The following is a 21,936-nucleotide window of genomic DNA, read 5'->3' on the forward strand; positions in this document are numbered from 1 at the left end:
GGGATGGGGTCAGAGGGCAAAGCAGACTCCCTGCTGAGCAGGGAGCCTGATGCGGGACTCGATCCAGGGACTCCAGGATCATGACCTGAGCCGAAGGCAGTCGCTTAACCAACTGAGCCACCCAGGCGCCCCACTCCCCCTATTTTTTAAAAAAGATGTACTTATTTATTTTTATAGAGAGAGCATGTGAGAGAGAGCCCAAGCGGGAGGGGGAGAGGGAGAGAGAATCTCAAGCGGACTGAGCGCAGAGCCCAACACGGGGCTTGATCTCACAGCCCTGAGATCAGGACCTGAGCATAAACCAAGAGCTGGTCACTTAACCCAAGTGCACACTTAGGCACCCCTCCACAAAGGTAACTTTGAACTTTTTTTTTTTAAGTAGGCTCCACGACCAGTGTGGAGCCCAACATAGGACTTGAACTCACAACCCTGAGATCAACACCTGAGCTGAGATTAAGAGTTGGACACTTAACTGATGAGCCACCCAGGCACACCTGAATATGTTTTAAAGAATGAAAATGTATAACCACAGATAAAGAGATCACGCTAGCATTATTTACAAACTATATATTTACTGCTTTGAAAACACAAAAGAAACTAAAAAGCTAGTGAAGTATTTAATTACACAACTTTAAACATTACACCCAGTTAAAGAAGCCGGTCACAAAAGTCCACGTACTGTCTACTCCATTATGTGAAATGCTCAGAATACACAAATCCAGAGACAGAAAGCAGGTTAGTGGTTGCCAAGAACTGGAGGGAGAGTGGGGTGACTGCTGATGGACATGGGCTTCTTCTGGGGGTGAAGAAATGTTCAGGAATTAGTGGTGATGGCTGCACAACCCTGTGATATACCAAAAACCAATGAAGTATACACATAAAAGGGTGAACTCCGTGGCGTGCAGGTTATACCTCACCACATTAGCAGAAGCAGCTTTCATCCCAGAGCAAAACTCTGAACATACCACTTAGGGCAAGTGAAGCGTTCCCCGGAAGGGATGTGAGCACCCCAGATAAAGGAAGGGCTTCATTCTACCATGTGGAACATCCTCAACCAACTCACATGCTCCCAGAGAAAATCTGCCCATCCACTCACCACACTGCCTGACAGAATCCTCTCAGGAGAGGTTCAGCTGGAAACACTCCAACATAAAATAGAAGCAGAGGAACCCCCACCTACATCCATTCAGTCTTAAATATGGACAGAACCAATAACATGAAAAGACCAAATTACAAAGAAAAGCTGACTCCAGAGGAAAGAGGTGAACTCGGGGAAGAGCAGAGAACAGCCAGAACTAGACCAAGAGATTAAGAAAGACAGCACAGCCATTCCACAAGAATAGAGACCAGAAAAGCAGATCATTCCACATGCTTATCTCAGTAACCCTCACCACCCCCCAAGATGCAATAAAACGAAAATAAAGTGATACAAATACACAAAGGAACAGAGAAGAAAAAACAACAGCCAAGAGATGTCAGCTGTGACTTAGAAACCGGACAGCGGCAGGGAAAGCCACGGTAACTGGAGCAGCCCAGCAAGGAGTTAGAGCTGAGGAGCCAGGAACGGCCCCGGGCAGGACACAGCAAGAGCTGAAAACAGGAGGAGTGCTCTAGGGTCTCCCAGCCACAGCCCCTTTTAGGCAGAAGACCAGAGGTTTCTCTAGAGTGGTGAACACCATAGCCATTAGCCACATTTGGGTTTTTTTTTATTTAAGTCAAATAAAATTTTAAATTCAGTTCTTCAGTCATACTAACCATATTTCAAGTGCTCAGCAATCCCACGTGGCTAGTGGTGCCCTTACCAGACAGCACAGATCTAGAACATTCCGTCATCACACAAAGCTCTACTGGACAGAAGTGCTCTGGAGAGGGTAGGTCCAAGAGGAAGCCAGGACACATCTGACAACTGCCACGCAGTCAGCTCCTGATTCAACAAGGAGTAGGCGTTCCAGGCTAGGAGGCCCACGGCGGGACCCTCCCCAACAGGGCCCCAGCACCCAGCAGCTAGCCATGTGCTCCCCAGACAGGAACATCCGACCCATAAGACGACTTCGAAAAATACCAAACCAAGGACAAGAGCGCTTAGATAGTAAAAACAATGGACAAAATAAATTCAAGAACATCTTCCACATGCAAAACAAAGATCAAAAAGCAAAACTATGTGGGAAAAGCTAAGGGACCCAGAGGAGTGATCCCTCCAGTGATCACTCCTGGAAACTTAACATCCAGTTCACAGGGACATCAGAAAGAGAAAGCAGAAGCAGAGAAATGACCAATAACACACCAAAAGTCCACTGCACCAAAGGATGTAAGTCTTCAGGTTAAAACTGTCCAGCTAATGCCCAGCATAAGAGAAAAGGCCCAGAGCAATTCACACTCTTCTAAGACATCAGTTTCTGGAAACTTTCAGCAACAAAAAAGTCTCCTGAAAAAGAAACTTGGATTTGGTAACAGTGGATGAGAGAACCATGCCTTCTGTCTTCAGCCAGCCAAGCTATCAACCAAGTACAAAAATGCATTTATTCTGGGGGTACCTGGGTGGCTCAGTTGATTAAGTGACTGCTCAGGTCATGATCCTGGAGTCCTGGGATCCAGTCCCGCATCGGGCTCCGTGCTCAGTGGGGAGTCTGCTTCTCACTCTGACCCTCCCCCCTCTCATGTTCTCTCACTCCTTCTCTCTCTCAAATAAATAAGTCTTTTAAAATAAATAAATAATAAAACCAAATTAGAGTAATTCTGTAGGTCTTTAAAAAAAAAAAAAAAAGAAAGAAAAAGAAAATGCATTTCTTCTGCCTGAGACAGGTGAGAATTTAGAAAGCTTACCTTCTACAAAACCTGGTGGTTACCTGAAGAAGAAAAAAACAGCACACACAGCACCAGCCCACTTTTTAAAAGGCACATATGTGTACGTTAAAGCTAACCCCTATTGCCTCACATGGTAACATGTTTGAAGTTTCAACAGCCCTGTGGGGCAGGTAGTGCTAATAATCCCCATTTTACAGGTGAGGAAACCCAGGCCAGAGCAGCTAAGTGGTGGCACTGGGTATGCAAATCCAGGCAGTCTGGCCTGGGTCTCATGCACCTAACCCCCACCCTGCGCTGCTTTTCAATTTAAGTTACTATTGCTACCTTCCTCCTTCCTAATTTCACTGCCAGGAGTGTTACTTTTGCAGACAGAAAAAAGAAAAAAAAAATTATCAGTATGAAACAGGTCAAAAAGAAACAAAAAACCACTCCTCTTATACTAAGTGAAGGAAACCCAAGCCTCACTGTCTCCATCTATAAAACAGAGCTGACCATAGATTATATATGATCTATATGAGGATTAAATGGTGACCCCCGTAAAGCACTTGGTTCTAACAAAATGTGCCTGGAAAAGAAACTGATTAAAATACACACGATGGGGTGCCTGGGTGGCTCAGTTGGTTAAGCGACTGCCTTCGGCTCAGGTCACGATCCTGGAGTCCCTGGATCGAGTCCCGCATCGGGCTCCCTGCTCGGCAGGGAGTCTGCTTCTCCCTCTGACCCTCCTCCCTCTCATGCTCTCTGTCTCTCATTCTCTCTGTCTCAAATAAATAAATAAAATCTTTAAAAAAAAATAAATAATAAAATAAAATACACACGATGAGCAAAAAAGAGGTTCTTAAGTAACAACAAGGAAGAAAGAAGCTCAAATACATGTGCCCACAGCCTAGAGCAACATTTAGAACTCCTAGGACTATCCCAGTCCACTAGCATTAAGTGGCCCTGCTAACAAATAAGAACTGGGCACTTCATCCTGACACCCTCTGCTGGCAAATACAAAGACACACAAACCCCAGCACCACACACCAAGGCCTCTGTGAGCATCTGTAAGTGAACGATCAAAACCCAAATCATTGGGGCGCCTGGGTGGCTCAGCTGGTTAAGCGACTGCCTTCGGCTCAGGTCATGATCCTGGAGTCCCGGGATCGAGTCCCGCATCCGGCTCCCTGCTCGGCAGGGAGTCTGCTTCTCCCTCTGACCCTCCCCCTACCCTGCTCTCTGTCTCTCATTCTCTCTCTCTCAAATAAATAAATAAAATCTTTAAAAAAAAAAAAAAAACCCAAATCATTAACCTCTGTTCTTACCAAGGTGTGGGTCCAACAGATGAGGCTGCTCCTGGTATTTGTCCATTATTACTAAAAAGAGAAACATGGGAATTAACATCACTGAGGTACGTGTGCACACAAGGCCCAGGAATCCTCAGGTCTCCCCCTGCTGACTGCTCTGGCTCGGCTCTTAGGAGCAAGGCCACCTGGGGCAGCCCCCCACGCCACCACACCCTCCACTTGCTCAGCACGCCTTCCTTCCCCAACCCACCCATCAATCCCACACGGACGCCTTCCACTCCTTTACTCCTCCCTGTGCGGAACACACGAAGCACTGTGCCCTCCCCGGGCCCAATCCTTCCGAGCACACGCTCCTCCATCCCAGGCAGCCTGGTTTCCGCTCCTTCCAGCAGCTGGCGCTGCTCCCATCAGATCCAAAGACCGCTCGCCTGTGACAGGCATCCCACGCCACACCCCTCCACACCTGCCAGCTGCCTGGGAACCGGAAGCCGGGCTCTCCCTGGATCCTCCCCTCACCCCACACCACTTCTGTGCACAAGCCACTGGCTTCTGACCCCAGGCCACAGCCAAAGAAACAGACTGGGAAGGACGATGAAGCACTGAGCCCAAGCGCAAGCGAGCGTCAGCCCGGCTGTATCGGCGAAGCACACGCTGTGTCCACTCAGCCGCCACGCCGCCCCTCCCCCGGAGTCAGAGGCTCGTCACCGCGAACCCAGGAAGGCAAAGCTCGGCGGAAATGTCCTCAGCAGAAAGGGCCCACAGTGACGGTTTTACTGAGTCACAAAACGCTTCCCATCCCACTCGCGCCCTAACCAGTCATTAGAGACAAGCGCCCAGGGCGCCGCCCGCCGCCGCCGACTCTCCGGGGGCCGCACTCGGAGCACGGACAGCAGCCAGCAACCTGTCCTGCGCGCTCCCCGCCGGTCCCCCCGCAGGGCCCCGGGCGACGGCGGCCGTCCCCCGCCCTCTCCGCGCCTTTGTCTGCGGCACGCGGGCTCGCGGCGGCTCCTCCTCCCGCCGCCTCCCGGCCCGCACAGCCGTCTCGGAGGAGCCGTGCTTCGCGGGCTCTCGCGACCCGGCGGGGCCGAACTGGAAGTCGCGGCCGCCCCGCGGAGGCCAACACCAGGTCCTCACGCCCAAGCCTCCGCGCCCCTCCTCCAAGGACAGGCGGGAGACGGAGCGCGCACCGCCCCTCCGCCGCCAGGCGAGGCCGCCCGCAGGGGCGCGCCAGGTGCGAGCTCTCGGAAAGACGAGCAGCTCCAGCCCGACAGCACGCACACCCGCTAACCGGGCCGGGGCCCCGCGCGCACCTCGGAACCGCTCCAGGGCGCCCTCCCGGGCCGCGCGGTCGCCGAGCACCCTCCACAGGCTGCCGAGCAGCGCGCGGACCTCCGCGCCCTCGCCGAACGCCTCGAGGGCGCCGCCGCCGGCCAGCGCCTCGTCCTCCGCCCCGTCCTCCGGCGCGCCCGCGGCCGGCTCCTCGCCCAGGGCCATCCTCGGCGACCCGGACCGCGCCCGTGGACTCGAAGCCCGGCTACGCCCTAGCACCCGGAGCAGGAATGCGGGCTGATGCAGGCTGAGGGACGACGGCTGAAGCAGAGGCGGTGGCTACCGACGCTGGCCCCGCCCCGCGACCCCTGACCTCGCGCCTCGGACCCGCTACGGAGCGCGCCGGCCGCCAAAATAGCGAGCACAGAGGCGAGGCCGAGCCCTGTGGGGCGGGGCCCGGGTGAAAGGAGCCTGGATCGGGCGGAGCCGGACGAGGGAGGGCGGAGCCTGCTGCGCGGGCTGGGGGCGGGACCAGGGAGAAGGCGGGGTGGCGGGGCTGAGCTCGTGGCTGGAGCCCAGGAGCGTTGTGGAGCTGAGCCCGTGGGGGGCGGCGGGGCTGCTAAGCCTGTGGATGGGGCCGGAGGAGGGGGACCTGAGCCCGTGGGGGAGGGGAGGTGGGGACGGAGCCTGTGGGTGGGATTGGGGAGGGATGTCTGAGCCTGGGGGTGGGGTCGGGGCGGGGGTGGGATCTGAGCTCGTGGGTGGGATGGGGTGACGACGGAGCCTGTGAGCGGGGTGGGGCGGAGTCTGAGCTCATCGGTGGGTGAGTCTGAGCCTGCGGGTGGGGCGGGGGCGGGTCTGAGCCTAGGGTGGGTCGTTGGGAGCGGCCGTGGCCCGCGCTGGGAGTGGGGTCGCGACCAGAGTCGTAGGAGGAGACTCGGGCTCCGAGCCCCGCCCCTCCCCACTCCCTCCCCACTCCCTCCCCACTCCCTCACCCCCCTACACACACGAGCTGCGCGGGTCGCACAGTCACATCCCACAAACATGGGTTCTGCGACGATAGCAGTTTCTGGTTTGAAATGTCACGTGTCTGGAAGGATGCGTCTGGGATGGAGTTCTTTCTAGACAGTCTTAACAGGCCCACCTGTCGCGGTGGGACCAGCCTCCTGACCGCCAGGCCCGCTGGACGGTCACACTCAGATAAGAGAAATCTGGGCGCCCCTACCACCGTGAAATTGGTAATTTTGCAAGGAGTAACGAAGGCGTGGCCACGTCTTCAGCGACGCGGCGTGGACGGCCAGTGCCCCACAGATCCCGCCCCAGTGCCACCTGCCCCAGCCCCCCTTCAAGGATGTCAGCCCCGACGTGCCCAACCAACCGGCCAATCTGGCCACCGGACCACAGTGGACACCCCTGACACCCCACCGTGGGCACCCCCCACTGCCCGAGGCTCTCCCCCTACCCTCAGCCTCTTGTTATCCAGCCGCAAACACGCCCGCTGGAAAATGGAGTGCGGAGCCGGCTGGGCAGTGGCTGCAGCCCCAACGCCTGTCCCCCACAATACTGAGGGCCTTTCCTTCCATCTGTCCTACCTCGGCAGGGGAGGACTCACAGCTCCATTCAGCCCCAGAGATGCCGCTCAAGAGGTGAGACCCATCTCCCGGTCTCCAGCTCTGCCTGAGCCGGAGTCCACAGGGAGATGTGACCCCAACTTCCACCTACGCAAATCGCAGATCTGTGTGACTCTGTAACAATCACCATGAAAACAGCCAAACTCCCCCAGACCACGATACATAACGAGCCTGTTGGAAACCCGCCAGGTGCCGGGGGCCTCTGCACATCGGCCCAACTGCGAGGGTGGAAGCAGACAGCACAGCCGTTCCATCCCTGAACCCCCTACTTTATTATTCCCTGAAGCCATCTCTGGTGCTGCCACCCCACTTCTTTGTGAAGCAGGGAGGCAGGGATGCAGGCTGGATTCTACTTGAGAAGCCTCCTCATGGTGCCCAGGGATGGGCTCCTGTACCCCTGCCCAAAGTGGTTCCAGTGGTTTAGGTAGTTAAAGAGCTGGTACAGCAGCAGGCGCTTGTCGAACCCTGGAGCCTTGGGGATCTTCCGGTGGTAGGCAGTGAAGAAGGATCTGGGAAACCCCCCAAACATCAAAGCAATTGCCAGTTCAAACTCAGAATGTCCATAGAAGGAAGCTGGGTCATAAACAATGGGCCCCGAGTCGTCCTCAGCCACGTTTCCTGACCAGAGATCCCCATGAAGAAGGGCAGGGACAATCTCTAGACCACAAAACAGATCTGGGATCTTCACCTAAGAAAAATAATTATTGCACACAGAGTTACCATGGGACTATAAGCCACGGCCACCTGATCCAATACTTGGAAATAAGGCAGAGATGACCTCCTGTTTGTTCTGGGTCCAACCACAGCCTGGTCTATGAAACCCAGAGACCCTCTGAGTCCAGGAGAATGCAACGTTATCTTACTATTACTAATTTAGGTCTGGACGGTCCACAGCACTAATGACATTCCTACAGCAGAGACCTCAGTGGACGTGGCCCTGTAGAATATGGGCCAAATAACCTGAGTGCAGGGTTTTTTTAGGCAACTTGGCAAACTTTCTCTACTGTCCTTTTATTTCCCAGCACGTATATGCCTGCACCTCTTCTGCATACTACTGGTTACTTCATTACTGAGTTAAATGAAATTTCTTCGCTGCATGGTCACCCTGGCTTGACACGCAGATTCTGTTTTTAACATTTGGAGAGTTACATTTTCAAACTAGTCACTCTGGGGCATCTGCTGCCTACATCTCTAAGAGGTGAGACATTCATGCTTTGGAAAAGAAAGAACAGGGTAAGAGTGGGTGAGAAAGCAATAGTAAATGCCAGCATTTATGAGCCAAGCACCTGCGTTTCACGTGGGCAAAGCTTGAGGTTGAGTACTTGGTGACCTAGCCAGGGAGAGTTGCACTCAGGGGCCAAGTATGTCCTCAGGTACCATCCCTTCCCAGGTTCCCCATCAGGCCAACAGTCCGGCACTTATGTGTCCACACTTGACGAGCGCTGCTCCAGGGCTCCATTCTACCAGAGGACCCCACACAAATGCGATGCGCTAATAAAAGGACAGCCCCTGACCCACCTGTAGCTGTGACCAGAGCTCTCGTGCCTCTCGGTCGGCGTAGTCCTTCTCGATGAGGTCCAGCTGCGCTTGGAGACGGTACCGGGCAAAGAAGGTGGGCCAGTCTTCCTGCCACTCATTCACCTAGGCGGCAAGATGAGGCTGAGGCTGCAGTTGGTGCTCACAGGGCAGAGCCATACATGGGGACTGCACAAACCCAAGCCCAACCACTAACAGACAGACCAAATATTACAGCTAGCCACCAGAGGAGATGGGGGAGTCATTAACAATACTCAGTCCAGGGGCACCTGGGTGGCTCAGTCATTGAGCATCTGCCTTCGGCTCAGGTCATGATCCCAGGGTCCTGGGATCGAGCTCCGCATCGGACTCCCTGATCGGCGGGAAGCCTGCTTCTCCCTCTCCCGCTCCCCCTGCTGTGTTCCCTCTCTTGCTGTGTCTCTATCAAATAAATAAATAAATAATCTTTAAAAAAAAAACAATACTCAGTCCAAAAGAGGGCAGATAAACAGGAAAAAGGGAAAAAAAGAAGAGACAGGACAAATAAAAAACAAACAGCAAGATGACAGATTCAGCCCTAACCATTATCAATAAGCACACTACATGCAAAGGGTCTAAGTACCCCAGTTAAAAGACTTGATTCCAAGCTGTGTACGAGAAATGCACTTTACATATAAAAACAGAAATAGGGTAAAGCGATAGAAAAGATACACCATGCTAACACTAGTCAAAAGAAAGGTGGAATGGCTATAGTAATATCAGACAGTAGATTTCAGAGATGAGACTATGATAAGAATAAAGAAAGTCATTTCACAACGGAAAGCGGGTCAACTGATGACTAGGACATAATAATCCTAAATGTCTGTGCCACGGATATATGGCAAAGAGGCACAGGAACAGGCGTTCCGCACCACTGGCCATCAGGGGAAGCAGAACCTCAGGGAGATACCACAGCACACTCACCGGGATCGCTAAATAATTCTAAACAGTGGAAACTACCAAGAGCGGCCAGGATGTGGAGGAACTGGAACCCTCATCCACTGCTGGTGGGAATGTAAAATGGTACAACCACTTGGGGAAATATGTTTGCAGTTTCTTAAAAAGTTAGGGGCGCCTGGGTGGCTCCGTCAGTTAAGTGTCTGACTCCTGATTTCGGCCCAAGTCATGATCCCAGGGTCGTGAGATTAAGTCCGCGTCGGGCTCCACGCTCAGCGGGAATTCTGCTCGAGATTCTTTCCCTCTCCCTCTGCCCCTCCTCCCGTTCACTCTCGCTCACTCTAAAATAAGTAAATAAATCTTTTTTTTTTTTAAGTTAAATATGAACCTACCATATGACCCAGCCATTTCCCTCCTAGGTATTTACTCAAGATAAGTGGGAGCATTTGTCTCCACACACTCTTGTACACAAAGGTTCATAGCAGCTTTATTTGTGAAAGCAAAACCTGGAAACTACTCAGATGCCCATCAGCAGGTGAATGGATAAACAGACTATGGTTCATCCTACAAAGGAACGGACTTTGAACACATGCAACAACATAGATGAGTATCATGAAATGATGAAGCTGAGTGAAAGAAGCCGGAAAAAGGCACAAACCGTATGATTCCATTTATGTTAAATTCTATGAAATACAAACTTATCTCTAATGACAGTGGTTGCCAGGGGCAGGGAAGGGCAAGAGGACCTTTGGGGGTGATGGATATATTCGTCCCAACTGTGGTGATTGGTTCACGGGTATCTACATATGTCAAAACTTGCAAAATTGTACACTTTAAATGTGCAGCTTATTTTATGTCAATTATACCTTAATAGAATTTTTTTCTTATTTAAAGATGCAAAGCTTATTTCATACAAAGTGTCACTTTGGGAAACCCCTCCGGGGAGGGACTCTCCGGAGAGCATGCCTCGCAGTGACCTGCAGACACACATCCGTGGACTCCCTGTGCCGGATGCTGTGGTCGCTCAGCCCAGGGTTCACCCACTTAGTGCTGGGTGTGCCTCAAAAGCAGGAGGGGAGGCCCTCTCCTCAGACAGCCTGAGGGACATGGGGTGGCAGATCCTCCTTCCCCATCTGTCTGCACAGGCTCCCAGGGTCCAAGGCTCCATCTTCCTTCTGGATGACCAGGTTATAAAAGACACAGATTGAGTATCAGGAGCTGGACACCAGCACTGGCTAGCCCAGTCCCTCCTCCTGGACAGAGGGACTGTGATCCCCTCACCCAGAAAGGGCAGGACTTTCCCGAGTTGCCAAAGGCAGGGCCACCTGAGCACACCGCTAGTGGGACCCAGCCTTCACCTTGACAGAGGGGCAAGGCAGTGAGGGGGTTCTGGCCCACACTCTGAAGCCAGCCTGTGGGTCAATCCTGGCCCTCCACTCACTAGCCGCATGGCCTCAGGGCACCGCTTGGCTTCTTTGCACATCTGTTTCCTCATCTATAAAATGAGTCAAATGACAACACCCACCTCCTAAGGTTGCTACAGCAACTGGATGACTGGTGTTGGATGGAGCACTTAGAGATGAGCCCAGGGAGTGGCCGTGCACGAAATGCCAGCGGTCCCAAGGGGGCTTAGCACACCAGGTGTCTGAGAAGCCCGCTGCCGCCGCTCAGGGTCACCCCCAATGGCTGCAACCCCCTGAAGGCCCACACATCCCTCCCAAGGAGCAGGACCCTCCTGGAACTTCTGGGCTGGTCCAGGCGCTCCATGCAGGACCATCGGTCCCAGCTCAAGGTGGACCAAGTGTCCACCCAGGGCCCTCACCCCTTCCCGGCCAGTTGCAGCTGAGCTAAATAGGTGCATTGATCCGGGGTTCTCAAGGGGCACACAGGGGTTGCCCGTGTCCCTAATGGACCAACCCCATTCTCATCGACTTCACAGATTGGGGTTTTGTGTGTGATTTCATCTCCTGGTTCTTGAAAAGTCACTGTGCAAGGTCAGCTGTGTCTTTGGAGAGTCCACAGCTCGTAACTCAACATCTGAAGCAGGACACCAAGCCCCATTCAGCCACACTGGCCACCGGCTCCCAGCAGATGTGCAACCCTGGGGGAGCTGGCTTCAGCAGAGATTCATGGAGCCCTAACAAGCCTGGGAAACCACTGTGTGTGTAGAGCTTGAGGGACCGCAGATGTGAGGGCTGCCCAGGGGCTGGGATCCCTAAGTCTGGCTCAGGCTTCATAAGGATCTTGCCCCAAGTGCCATCCACCTGGGAGACTCGCCCTCTGCCCACACCGGAGACAGGGAGAGACAAAAGGCTATCTAGCATATGCTTCCATTTACGCGAAATGCCTAGAACGGCAAATCCGTAGAGACAGAAGGGGTGAGTTGTTACCAGGGGCTGGAGGAAGGGGAATGGGGAATGACTGCTAAGTGGTATGTGATTTCTGGGGGTGATGAAAATGTTCTGTAATCAGACAGTGACGATGGCTGCACAACACAGGAAATATACCCAAAACCACGGAATTGTGCATGTTTTTCTGGGGTTTTTCTAAGTAGGCACTGTGCCCAGCATGGAGCCCAACTCGGGGCTTGAACTCACCACCCTGAGATCAAGACCTGAGCAGAGACCAGGAGTCAGATGCTTAACTGACGGAGTCACCCAGGTGTCCCTGTACGCTTTGAACTAACGGAGTTTATGTCACGAGAATTACAACATCCTGGGGCGGGTGACCAGGACCCGACCCCTGACATGGAATGCTGCCCCACCCCCACCCACTTCAGTGCCCTGCATTCATCACACAACCCCCTGCCGCAAGGCCTTTGCACCTGCCGTTCCTCTGCTTGGATGCTCTCCCACCTGCCCCACAGCCGCCCACCTCCTCCCAGCTCAACTCAGTGAACTTCTGCCTCTGCCCTCCTATCCCAGGTATCTCGGCTCACACTCTGAGTTCAGAAATCAGGCTGTCTTCCTGGTGCCCAGACGACTGGCCCTCTGGCACCTGCAAGGGATGGGGCGACCAGCACTGGGGCACTGGGAGCAGTCATCAGCTAAGCAGGGACGTCCTCATGCGGGCACTCACCTGAGGGATGAAGCCACAGCACGTCACTGTGTGGAAGCCAAACTTGGTCACACACCGGGGCTCGGCCCCCTCAGCCCTCCGGCCTGTCGACAAAAAGAGCTGCCGTCTTTCTCTTAAACACCAGAGCACAGCAGAGCGCTAGCACAGGCCTGGGCTCTGCAGGGACGCGGCCCTTACTCATGGTAGCCGCGAGTCCGCACACGGGCCGGCCAGGACCCTCCTGCCTCAGGCACACCGGCCCACGGGCCTGGGCATCATCGGCGTCTGAGCCACTCCTACCCACCTGTGGGCGCCAGCAGAATTCTCACTTAACAGTGTCATCTGCACGACAGATGCCGCAGCGTAAAGGAAGACCGTACGCAATTCAGCCTGCTGTGAAAACACCACCGGGAGCACCAACCCAGACAGACACAGCGGGTGAAGGGTGCACAGCAGCAGTGAACGTACCCACTGTGTTCTCCTCCTCCTTCGACTTATCCCTGAGCTTCCGGTTGTGAAGGTGCAGGTCCGCCATCTGGTCTCCGAGTTTTGATGCCTGACTGAGGAAGGAGGAGAGGAGCGGCTTCACACAGGAAATCACCACAACCAGCGTGAATGCGCCGTGTGGAGAAACGTTCTAAATCCCTCAAAAACTACTCTCCGTTCCTTAAAAAGTGAGAAATGAACTGCAGGCTATGACCCTTTCTGAAAAACAAAATAGTATAAAATCACCAAGTGGGAGTGGGCTGGTGGCCTTCAACAGAAGCCCTGGGAGGTGCAGGGAATTAAGGAACGGAGGCTTAACCAGTTAAGGAAAAACCAGCTCCGAAGTTTTGTAAAAACAAATATAAATCACGTATTAAAAAAAGACGGCACCGAAATGTTAGCACTGGCCATTCTTTGCTGACGGAACTACAGGTGGCTTTATGACTTCTTTACGTGAATTCATGGTTTCCACCTTTTTTAAACATTGAATATACGTAACTTTAACAATTAGATAAAAATTTAAGGACTTCAGATAATTATAGATCAACGTCAGTCTGCCCAGTTCGCACTAACACGAGTGCACCCTAAAGCGTAAGGCCAGGGACGGTTCCAGCGCGCTTCTTTGATGCTGAGTCACTGGCGCCAAACTGACCCAAAACCACACAGAGAGCAAGAACTCCTTCTTTTTGTTAAGAATCCGGGGGTGGGGGCGCCTGGGGGGCTCTGTCGGTGAAGCATCTGCCTTCCGCTCAGGTCACAACCTCAGGGTCCTGGGATCGAGCCCCTCTTCGGGCTCCCTGCTCAGTGGGGAACCTGCTTCTCCCTCTCCCTCTGCCTCTTCCCTCTGCTCGTGCTCTCTCTCTCAAATAAATAAATCTTTAAAAAAATAATAATAATAATCCGGGGGTGGGGGTATGATCCTGGCCCTGCCTCTCTTAACTGGATGGAGGCACAGGGGCAACCAGCAAGAGCCTGCTCCCTTTCTCTCTCTCCCTCCCTCCCACCCCCTCCCGCCCAACAACACCCAGGCACCTGCTCAAGCTCCTCATCTTCAGATGCTCCATCACAAAGGCGGCCCCACCTCCAGGCAGGTCAATCACCTTGATGGGCCGAGGTACTCGCACCAGGCCTGTGGTCTGGAGGGCTTCCAGGCTCGCCATCTCTCCCTCAAACATCTGCCGGGCCTGCATCCAGAGTAAGACCATGAGCTCCAACTCCAACAGGGGCCTCTACTGCCCTGGACAGGAGCCACCACATGGGATCACAAGCACCCAGGACCCTCAGTTACTGAAAACTAGCTGGAGCGCAAGACATCAGCTCCTCAGAGAGTGGGGTGCAAAGTGGCGCCTTTCAGATAGGAGGGGGCTGCCAGTCTGAGGCTGTGCCTGGGACTTGGGGTGGGCAGGATGCTGATGCCCCTGCCCCGAGTGCTTGCTCTGAGAGGTGAGGAAGCATGGGGGCAGGGGGTACTGTGGGGTGCTGGGGGAGGCCATGGGAGTGCTGAGCATGCCTGGGGGTACAGTGGGGTACTGCAGGATGCTGCAGGGGGCCAGAGGGCCACAGGTACCATGGGGTGCCATGGCGGTTGTGAGGAGACCTCAGGAGGTTCTGGGTGGTGCCATGGGGGGGCTATGGGAGCGCCAGGTGTGCCAGGAAGTACAATGGGGTGCCTCAGAGTGTGGGTTAGTGGAGGATCTGGAAGTGGACCTGGGTCCCCTTTCAGGTTGGCTGCCCACCTCACTACCTGAAGCAACCACAGCAGACTTGAGGAGAAGCATAGGGCGGCATGGGGCCGCATGCCAAAGTGACTGGGACACACATTTGGGGCAAGGGAAGGCAGGGCAGGGAGGTCAGCAGGGCCTGGCTCGGGCCCAGGGCCTGTCCCCAGAGATAAGCACCCAGCAGGGCCTGGGGGTTGGGAGGGATCCTCACACCCCAGCCAGAAGAAGACGGAACAGCCTCCACTGGGACCCAAGTGCCGTCCTATTTCTAAAACATTTCCCACAAATACCCCAATTTTAAACTAGGTGAACTCTCACCCCAGGTACACTATTACTTGGTTAAAAGTGTGCTAATTAGTATGGCTTGTCAACATCTCTGGCTATAGAATTATTCCTCATGAAGCTAAAGCATCTACTTCCACACAGGCAAAGAATCCCATCCTTTAATTCAAAGTACTCAAGGGGAAAATGAGGCAAGGCGTCCCCCAAACTACCAGCCCACACCTGGGACTGTGAAGCAAGGGGTGGCTAGTGTCAGTCAGGGAACAGCCAGCAATCCCCCGCGAGCCCCAGCCGCGCTCCCAGGGCAAGCGAGCCCCCAAACATACAGGGGCAGAGAACGCCTGGGCCTTGGACTGCCTGTGTCTGGAGGGCCTCACCTGTCATCGGCCCACCTACTGTGTGCCAGGGCTTCAACGGCAAAGGGTGGGATCCCGGCCTGGGGGAGCATTCAGCAGGAGGGTTCCAGAGCCTGCATGAACCCTGAACCCAAAACTGCTTCCCAGGAGGTGGGGCTTATTTGGAGGGCTTTGGGCTCTGAAATGAAGCTCCCGGACAATTCCCGGGACCAGCCCCAAGCCCTCATCCACCCCAGGTTGGTAGTGCTGCAGGGCGACAGGGAGGAGCCTCTCTGGCAGTCCTTCAGCCCATAGCCAGCAGCTCCCCCAACTCCTGCACAGGGGGCCTGGCCCACAGGGCACTGGGAGCCTCCGCCGAGTCCTCCACTGGGTCATCCTCAGCATCTGGGGTGCACTTACTAAGGCTAACTTTCTCCATTTGTGATGTGTTAATATTTCCCATACACGGTATATTTAACAGCAAATTTTAAGCGGGCATTAACCAGCTCCAAACACCAGCACAGGCCTGTGAGTAGAGGGGCATGAGACGGGCCCTTGTGGTCCTGCCTCTTCCCACCTAGTGAGATGGAACCGCGCGCTGGGCTGGGGAAGAGGGAGCCCAGAGCGGGGCCCTGGGGAGAAGCAGACCCAGCCCAGGACTCCGAGCCTCGCTCCCGCCATGCTTGATGGGTAGGGAAATTAAACCAAACACAGGATTATTAATCCTGCAGCGGACGAAAGCCCCGATCCCTCAGAAAATGCTTGAGTCCTGCTGGCCCGCAGGAGCCAGCTCCGCGAGACCCCGGCCGACTCCCGGCAGGGACGCCCGGCCCCACCTGCGCCCCCTCCACCCCCATCCCTTCCGCCCTCCAGCCTCCGGCTCAGGCCGCGGGGCGTTGTTGGGGGCCGCACCTGCGTCCGGCGGTTGACCTTGACGAACACCGGGCCCGCGTCCGTGTCGTAGGCGCGCCCCTCGCTGATGCAGCCGGCCCCGGGGCTCCCGAAGGCCCGCAGGGTCGCGGTGCGCAGCTCGGCGCGCAGCAGCTGCTCCATGGGGGCGGGGGGGCGCGAGGGCCGGGGAGGGACAGGGACGGCGCAGACGCCGGCCGGGGCGGAGCCCGCCGCTGCCGAGGCCGCTGTCCGCGAGGGAGGCGCCGGGTCTGCGCGGCCTGCGGGCTCTGGGCCGTCCTCCCGGATGCGCCTGGCGTCAGGTCCCCGCGCTCCCCACCCGTGCGCGCTGTGGAGGGACGGACCCACCGGAGGGCGGGGGCGGGCGGAGGGTTTCCGCAGGCGGACAGGAGTGGGGGCGGTGCCCTCCGCCCGTGTCCGCACAGGGTGCCCCCACAATCCTCGGTGGGGCCCACCCATGGGGCGCCCTGCCAGAGGTCCCACGAACCCTTGCTGGACGTTGGCGCAGGCCCCAGCGGGACTCCGGACAGAGTTTAGGATAGAGCCCGCTGTCCCCGGGACACAGGTCACGGGCCTAGCTAGGTCTCACACTGTCCAGACAAGGCTGGGGGTCTTGATCACATCCCGCCTGGCCCCAGACACTGCCCAGTGGAACCCATGGCTGGTGTTGGGCTTGTTGCTCAGGGCACTTGGCCATCAGAGATAGAGGCTCTCCTGGGGTTCTGATACCAAGCGGCTGACCCCGCCCAGAACGGGACCCCTGATAAGAGACCTGCTGCCCTCAAAGGGAACTTCAAAACACACAAGCCCAGGGCACCTGGGTGGCTCAGTCGGTGAAGCGTGTACCTTCAGCTCAGGTCATGATCTCCGGGTCCTGGGATCGAGCCCCCCTGTCGGGCTCCCTGCTCAGCGGGGAGCTGCTTCTCCCTCTCCCTCTGCCCCTCCCCCTGCTTGGGCTCTCTCTCTCTCTGTCTCTGTCAAATAAGTAAATAAAATCTTCAAAAAAATACACATGCCCATGTGCACACAGGCATGCACACACGCGTGCACACGGTCATTGCAGAACAGCAGGTGCGGTGGGAGAGAATGGGTGGCCATCTGTGGAAAAGGCATCTGCCCCTCCCTGTCTTCCTCTTCCTAGATTTTTTCTCTCAGTCTGGTGAAGCCCACCTACCTATTGCACTTGAGGAGGGATTCCTGACACGTAGATTTGAGCTCTTGAACATCTGCAAATGTCTTTAGTCTCAATTGACAGTTTGGCAGGGTATAGAATTCCAGGTTGGAAATGAGGTCCTATTCTTTCATGAACAAGAGGGTCCCACTCCATTACTTTCCAGCTCATTTGGTATTGAGAAGTTTGAGGCCACTTTGATTCATCCTCTTTGTGTGGAAACTGTTCTCTCTCTGGAGGTTTTTAGGGTCCTCTCTGTGTCAGGATTTGACAATTTCCCAGGGAGGTGGCTGGGGTGAGTTTCCTGCCATCCCCAAGGCAGGTCAGATGAGCTGTTTCAGGATGGAAACGTGGTCCTTCTACCCTGTGAAGTTGTCTTCAGCTCTTTATGATTTCCTCCCTGTTTTCTTTGTTCTCTTTTTCAGAATTACAAATATTTGCTCTAAAGTGGGTCCCAGGGGCGCCTGGGTGGGCTCAGTCATTAAGCGTCTGCCTTCGGCTCAGGTCATGGTCCCGGGGTCCTGGGATCGAGTCCTACATCGGGCTGCCTGCTCAGTGGGGAGCCTGTTTCTCCTTCTGGCACTCCCCCTGCTTGTGCGCTCTCTCTCTCTCTGTCAAATAAATAAATAAAATCTTTAAAAATAAATAAATAAAGTGGGTCCCAAAGCTGCCAGAGTTGGGCACCCATGAGCCTCCAGGCACCCTGGGGGAGACGCTGGTCTTCACTGAGCCTCATCCCAAGCCATGGGCATGGTTTGCCCAAGCAGGGTCTGAATGTGGCAGGTGGCAGCCAGACAGTGGCACAGCATCTTACTGGTCCTGAAACCCAGGCACTTGGGGTCCCTTCCCAGACCTCCCAGCTCCCATCTGAGCAGACAAATCCTCAGTGTGAAGACACATGCAAAAGAGAGCACTGTGACTTTGCAAACTGGTCCCACCCTCCTCTCAAAGCTGCATTTGAGGGGCGCCTGGGTGGCTCAGTCGTTAGGCGTCTGCCTTCGGCTCAGGTCATGGTCCCAGGGTCTGGGATCGAGCCCCGCATTGGGCTCCCTGCTCAGTGGGAAGCCTGCTTCTCCCTCTCCCACTTCCCCTGCTTGTGTTCCCTCTCTTGGTGTGTCTCTCTCTGTCAAATAAATAAATAAAATCTTTAAAAAAAAAAAAAAAGAACTGTCAAAAAAAAAAAAGCTGCATTTGAGTTTCGGTTTGGTCAGAAGCTCAGTTGGGAGATGTGATCAGGGACATCCAAGCAGCCCCCTGAGCTGAGTCCCCTTTCTCCCCACAGCCAGTCTCCTGGTTCTCCTGACTCTCCAAGAACCAGAATGAAGGCTGCAAAAGTGCAGAAGGCATCTCTCAGCCCCAGCTGTAATCCAAACTCAGAGAGCTGTGGTAGTTCTTGGGACTCAGACGTGGATCTGCGGGGTGGGACAGACTGAGATAATGATGGGGTCATGTGCATACAAAGGACTGCCCTGCTTATTCAGACCCCTTCCTGTGACACGGAGTCCTGTGGCACCAAGAAGGAAAACAGCCCACAGCCAGGTGAGGCTTTTGCAGTGCTGCTCAGAAAAAGGGCCCCGGGAAGGCAGCAGGGTGGGGGGTTGGAGTCCCAAGGCCCTGGCTGCAGCCTGAGCCAGCAGGGACGCTGTCCAGGTGTTCCCGCTCGTCCGACGCCCTGGCCTCCACCGGGAATTGTGCTGGGGCCACACCTCTCGGGCAGATGACTGTTCTCAGAAAGGGAGGGGAATTCTGCCACTCTTCGGAACTCAGATGCCTTAACCATTCTGAGTGCTGTTTCTGCACATATTCCAGTGTGTCCCCATATTTCTGCCCAAGAGGAAACCCATGCGACAGGCTAGTCTCATGCTGGGAGGATGGAGAAAGTGTCCCCCGCCAAGTGGGGAGCCGGGCACTTGGACAGCCTGTGGGTGTCATTATCAGCACCTGATAAGAAGGAGGGATCCAAAGCTCAGGTGACTTACCTAAGAGCCTCCTGTGATGGTCCTCCACCTCCGAGTGCAGTGTGGTTCCCATCATGGTGGAGGTGGAGGGCTAAGAGGCTTCTGAGAGGGTTTTTCTAATTCCTAACCCCTACACTGGGACCTGTCCCAGGGGTACGTGAGTCTCCTGCGATCTGGTGTACCACTTGCTAATTTCACATGTTTGGAGCAAAGTGTTACCCGCTGCTCTCTGCAGCAACTTGAACTTATTTCCAAACTTGCATTTTCCTCCCTTATTTTGGCTGTAACTCTGATTCCCTCTGAATCCCAAAGCCTGCCGAATACCATCCCATAACAGAGTCCTACCTGCCTCCACAGAGTATAGGCATCCCACCAGCACCATCCTGCAGAGTGAACAGGAGGCCCCCCAGCCGCCTGGACCCCCTGGCACAGGGGCTCTGCCCAGCGAGACGCAGCCCGCTCAGAACCCGCAAGGAACCCCACTCTCCTGTTCGGGGCAGGCCAGGATCACACCCTCTTCTACAGGAGTTCCCTCCCCAATCTCTGCCCTGCAGTTGGAGCCTAGAATGAGCCTAAAAGAGATCTCAAAACCCAAGTCCTGGACATACACGCTAGACCCCATTGGTTGTAGGATTTCCCAGCGCTTCAGTTAGATTTGGAGGAGGGAAAGTGAGCAGGATGTGGGGACAAAGGGAGATGAAAACCTGAGACACAGGAACTGTGGTAATGATAAACTGAGGGCGATCACGCACCCCTGCACTCAAGATCCCATACAGGGCAAAAACCGGGAGGGCACAGCCGGCTGAGCCCCCTAGACACGGAACACAGGCCTGAAACCACATCAAGCGCTCGGAGGGTGCAGTGAGGTCTCTGACCCTGAGGGCACTGGCGTCCTGTTTCAGGTAGAGACACCAAGGTTTCGGGGCCACTCTCATCAAAAGGGTGCGCATAAGCTTTGGGGTGGGAAGGTCAAGTTCGGGTATCTGAGGACTTCCTTCTGTGGAAAGGGTGGTACTCTGGCAGGGGCAGACCATGAGGAGTTGGGATACAATATTCCCATTTCGGTAAGAAGTACGACCGCCCCAGGGATGACCCGCCCCCGGGCCCCTGCCTCTGGCAGCTCTTGGGGTGCTCACGGGAGCCCCTGAAGGGCTCCAACGTCTCACAGCCAAGGGGTCGAGGAGCTGAATCCGGAGCTCAGCCTGTGTGTCCAGCCAAATCTTCCCGCTATTCCAGAGGCCAGCAGGCCGCCCTGCGAGGACAGGAGGCAGGCTCCCGCCAGGACACCATGCCACAGCTGTCCTTTCGAAGTATGGCTCCAGATCAGAACTCCATCCGCTCTGCTTCCCAGTCAGCCCAGACACCCAGGAAACACTGTGATCTCTGTACTGGGATGACGTGTGCAGACGGGCTTTCACGGAACAGGGCAACCCCCCAACAGCTCTGGGTAGGTTCCCGGGCCTCTGGGTCTGCAGGTTATACAATTTTGACAACTTTTTGTCCTTTTAAAGATTTTATTTATTTGACAGACACAGCGAGAGAGGGAACACAAGCAGAGGGAGCGGGAGAGGGAGAAGCTGGCTTCCCGCCGAGCAGGGAGCCCGATGCGGGGCTCGATCCCAGGACCCCGGGATCATGACCTGAGCCGAAGGCAGACATTCACTGACGGAGCCACCCAGGCGTCCCTTGACAACTCTTTATATAAAAATATATACACATATAAAAAATTATGGATACAAAACTAGGTACAAAAGTTGGTATTTTAGCATGAGCAATTGTACAAACCGCCAAGTTTAGAAAGCTGACGAGTCCTGCACCTCCACCAAAGCCAGGAGACACTGATACTCCGCCTGTCTGCCAAGCACCTGCCACACCGCTGATACTGTGTCCTGCGTGGGGCCCTGGCCACACACTCGCTGATGGCAGAGCGCCCAGGAGGAGCCTCCCAGGACCTCTCTCTACTGTCCACTGTCCACCAGGCCTCCCGGAGCGGCCCACAGTAGCAGTCAAGCCTCACCCAGTCAGATAGAAGCAGTCCTCAGGCTACACCTGTCCTTCTTTGGAAACTCTGTGCTATTCTCTTATTGTACAGTCAAGAAAGAAAACTGTTTTTTTTTTAAAGATTTTATTTATTTATTTGAGAGAGAGAGAATGAGAGACAGAGAGCATGAGAGGGAGGAGGGTCAGAGGGAGAAGCAGACTCCCTGCTGAACAGGGAGCCCGATGTGGGACTCGATTCCGGGACTCCAGGATCATGACCTGAGCCGAAGGCAGTCGCTTAACCAACTGAGCCACCCAGGCGCCCACATTATGCAACTTTTTTTTTTTTTTTTAAGATTTTTTATTTATTTATTTGAGAGAGAGAGAATGAGAGACAGAGAGCAGGATAGGGGGAGGGTCAGAGGGAGAAGCAGACTCCCTGCCGAGCAGGGAGCCCGATGCAGGACTCGATCCCGGGACTCCAGGATCATGACCTGAGTCGAAGGCAGTCGCTTAACCGACTGAGCCACCCAGGCGCCTGAAAGAAAACTGCTTTTAAGAAACAACAGCTGTACCTGTTTATTGTCACAATACA

General features: G+C 54.9%; 2 protein-coding genes across 4 annotated transcripts in view; both read right to left on the reverse strand.

Annotated features, from left to right (window-relative positions):
- TBCD (tubulin folding cofactor D) overlaps positions 1 to 5,701 on the reverse strand; it is a 164,939-nt gene extending 159,238 nt beyond the window's left edge. For 2 of the 3 annotated variants that reach the window (XM_081804167.1, XM_081804166.1), the window contains exons 1-2: positions 5,402 to 5,699; positions 4,110 to 4,160 (exon numbers count right to left, since the gene is read on the reverse strand). In XM_081804167.1, the coding sequence (XP_081660293.1) occupies positions 4,110 to 4,160; positions 5,402 to 5,585 (235 nt within the window). In that variant the 5' untranslated portion in view covers positions 5,586 to 5,699. Of the gene's footprint in view, positions 1 to 4,109; positions 4,161 to 5,401 lie in introns of all 3 variants that reach the window. The other variant, XM_081804168.1, reaches the window with a different exon arrangement.
- Positions 5,702 to 7,239: 1,538 nt separating this feature from the next.
- On the reverse strand, positions 7,240 to 16,520 carry FN3K (fructosamine 3 kinase). Its single transcript, XM_081804174.1, has 6 exons — positions 16,236 to 16,520; positions 14,018 to 14,169; positions 12,968 to 13,059; positions 12,521 to 12,603; positions 8,510 to 8,632; positions 7,240 to 7,679 (listed from the first exon to the last, which is right to left on the reverse strand). Exons 1-6 carry the CDS (start codon positions 16,374 to 16,376, stop codon positions 7,341 to 7,343), a joined length of 930 nt encoding a protein of 309 aa, XP_081660300.1. The 5' UTR covers positions 16,377 to 16,520; the 3' UTR covers positions 7,240 to 7,340.
- Positions 16,521 to 21,936: the final 5,416 nt, after the last annotated feature.

This window comes from Leptonychotes weddellii, chromosome 15, assembly GCF_054177405.1.
Source record: "Leptonychotes weddellii isolate Sample4059 chromosome 15, ASM5417740v2, whole genome shotgun sequence".
Classification (NCBI taxonomy): Eukaryota; Metazoa; Chordata; class Mammalia; order Carnivora; family Phocidae; genus Leptonychotes; species Leptonychotes weddellii.

Bases quoted from the DNA above. Each gene is read 5' to 3' on its own strand.
- FN3K (XM_081804174.1), bottom strand. From the start codon at position 16,376: ATGGAGCAGCTGCTGCGCGCCGAGCTGCGCACCGCGACCCTGCGGGCC. The intron at 14,170-16,235 runs GTGCGGCCCCCA...CTCTGGATGCAG, and splicing joins AGGTCAACCGCCGGACGCAG to GCCCGGCAGATGTTTGAGGG. The intron at 13,060-14,017 runs GTGCCTGGGTGT...CTCCTTCCTCAG, and splicing joins AAGATGAGGAGCTTGAGCAG to TCAGGCATCAAAACTCGGAG.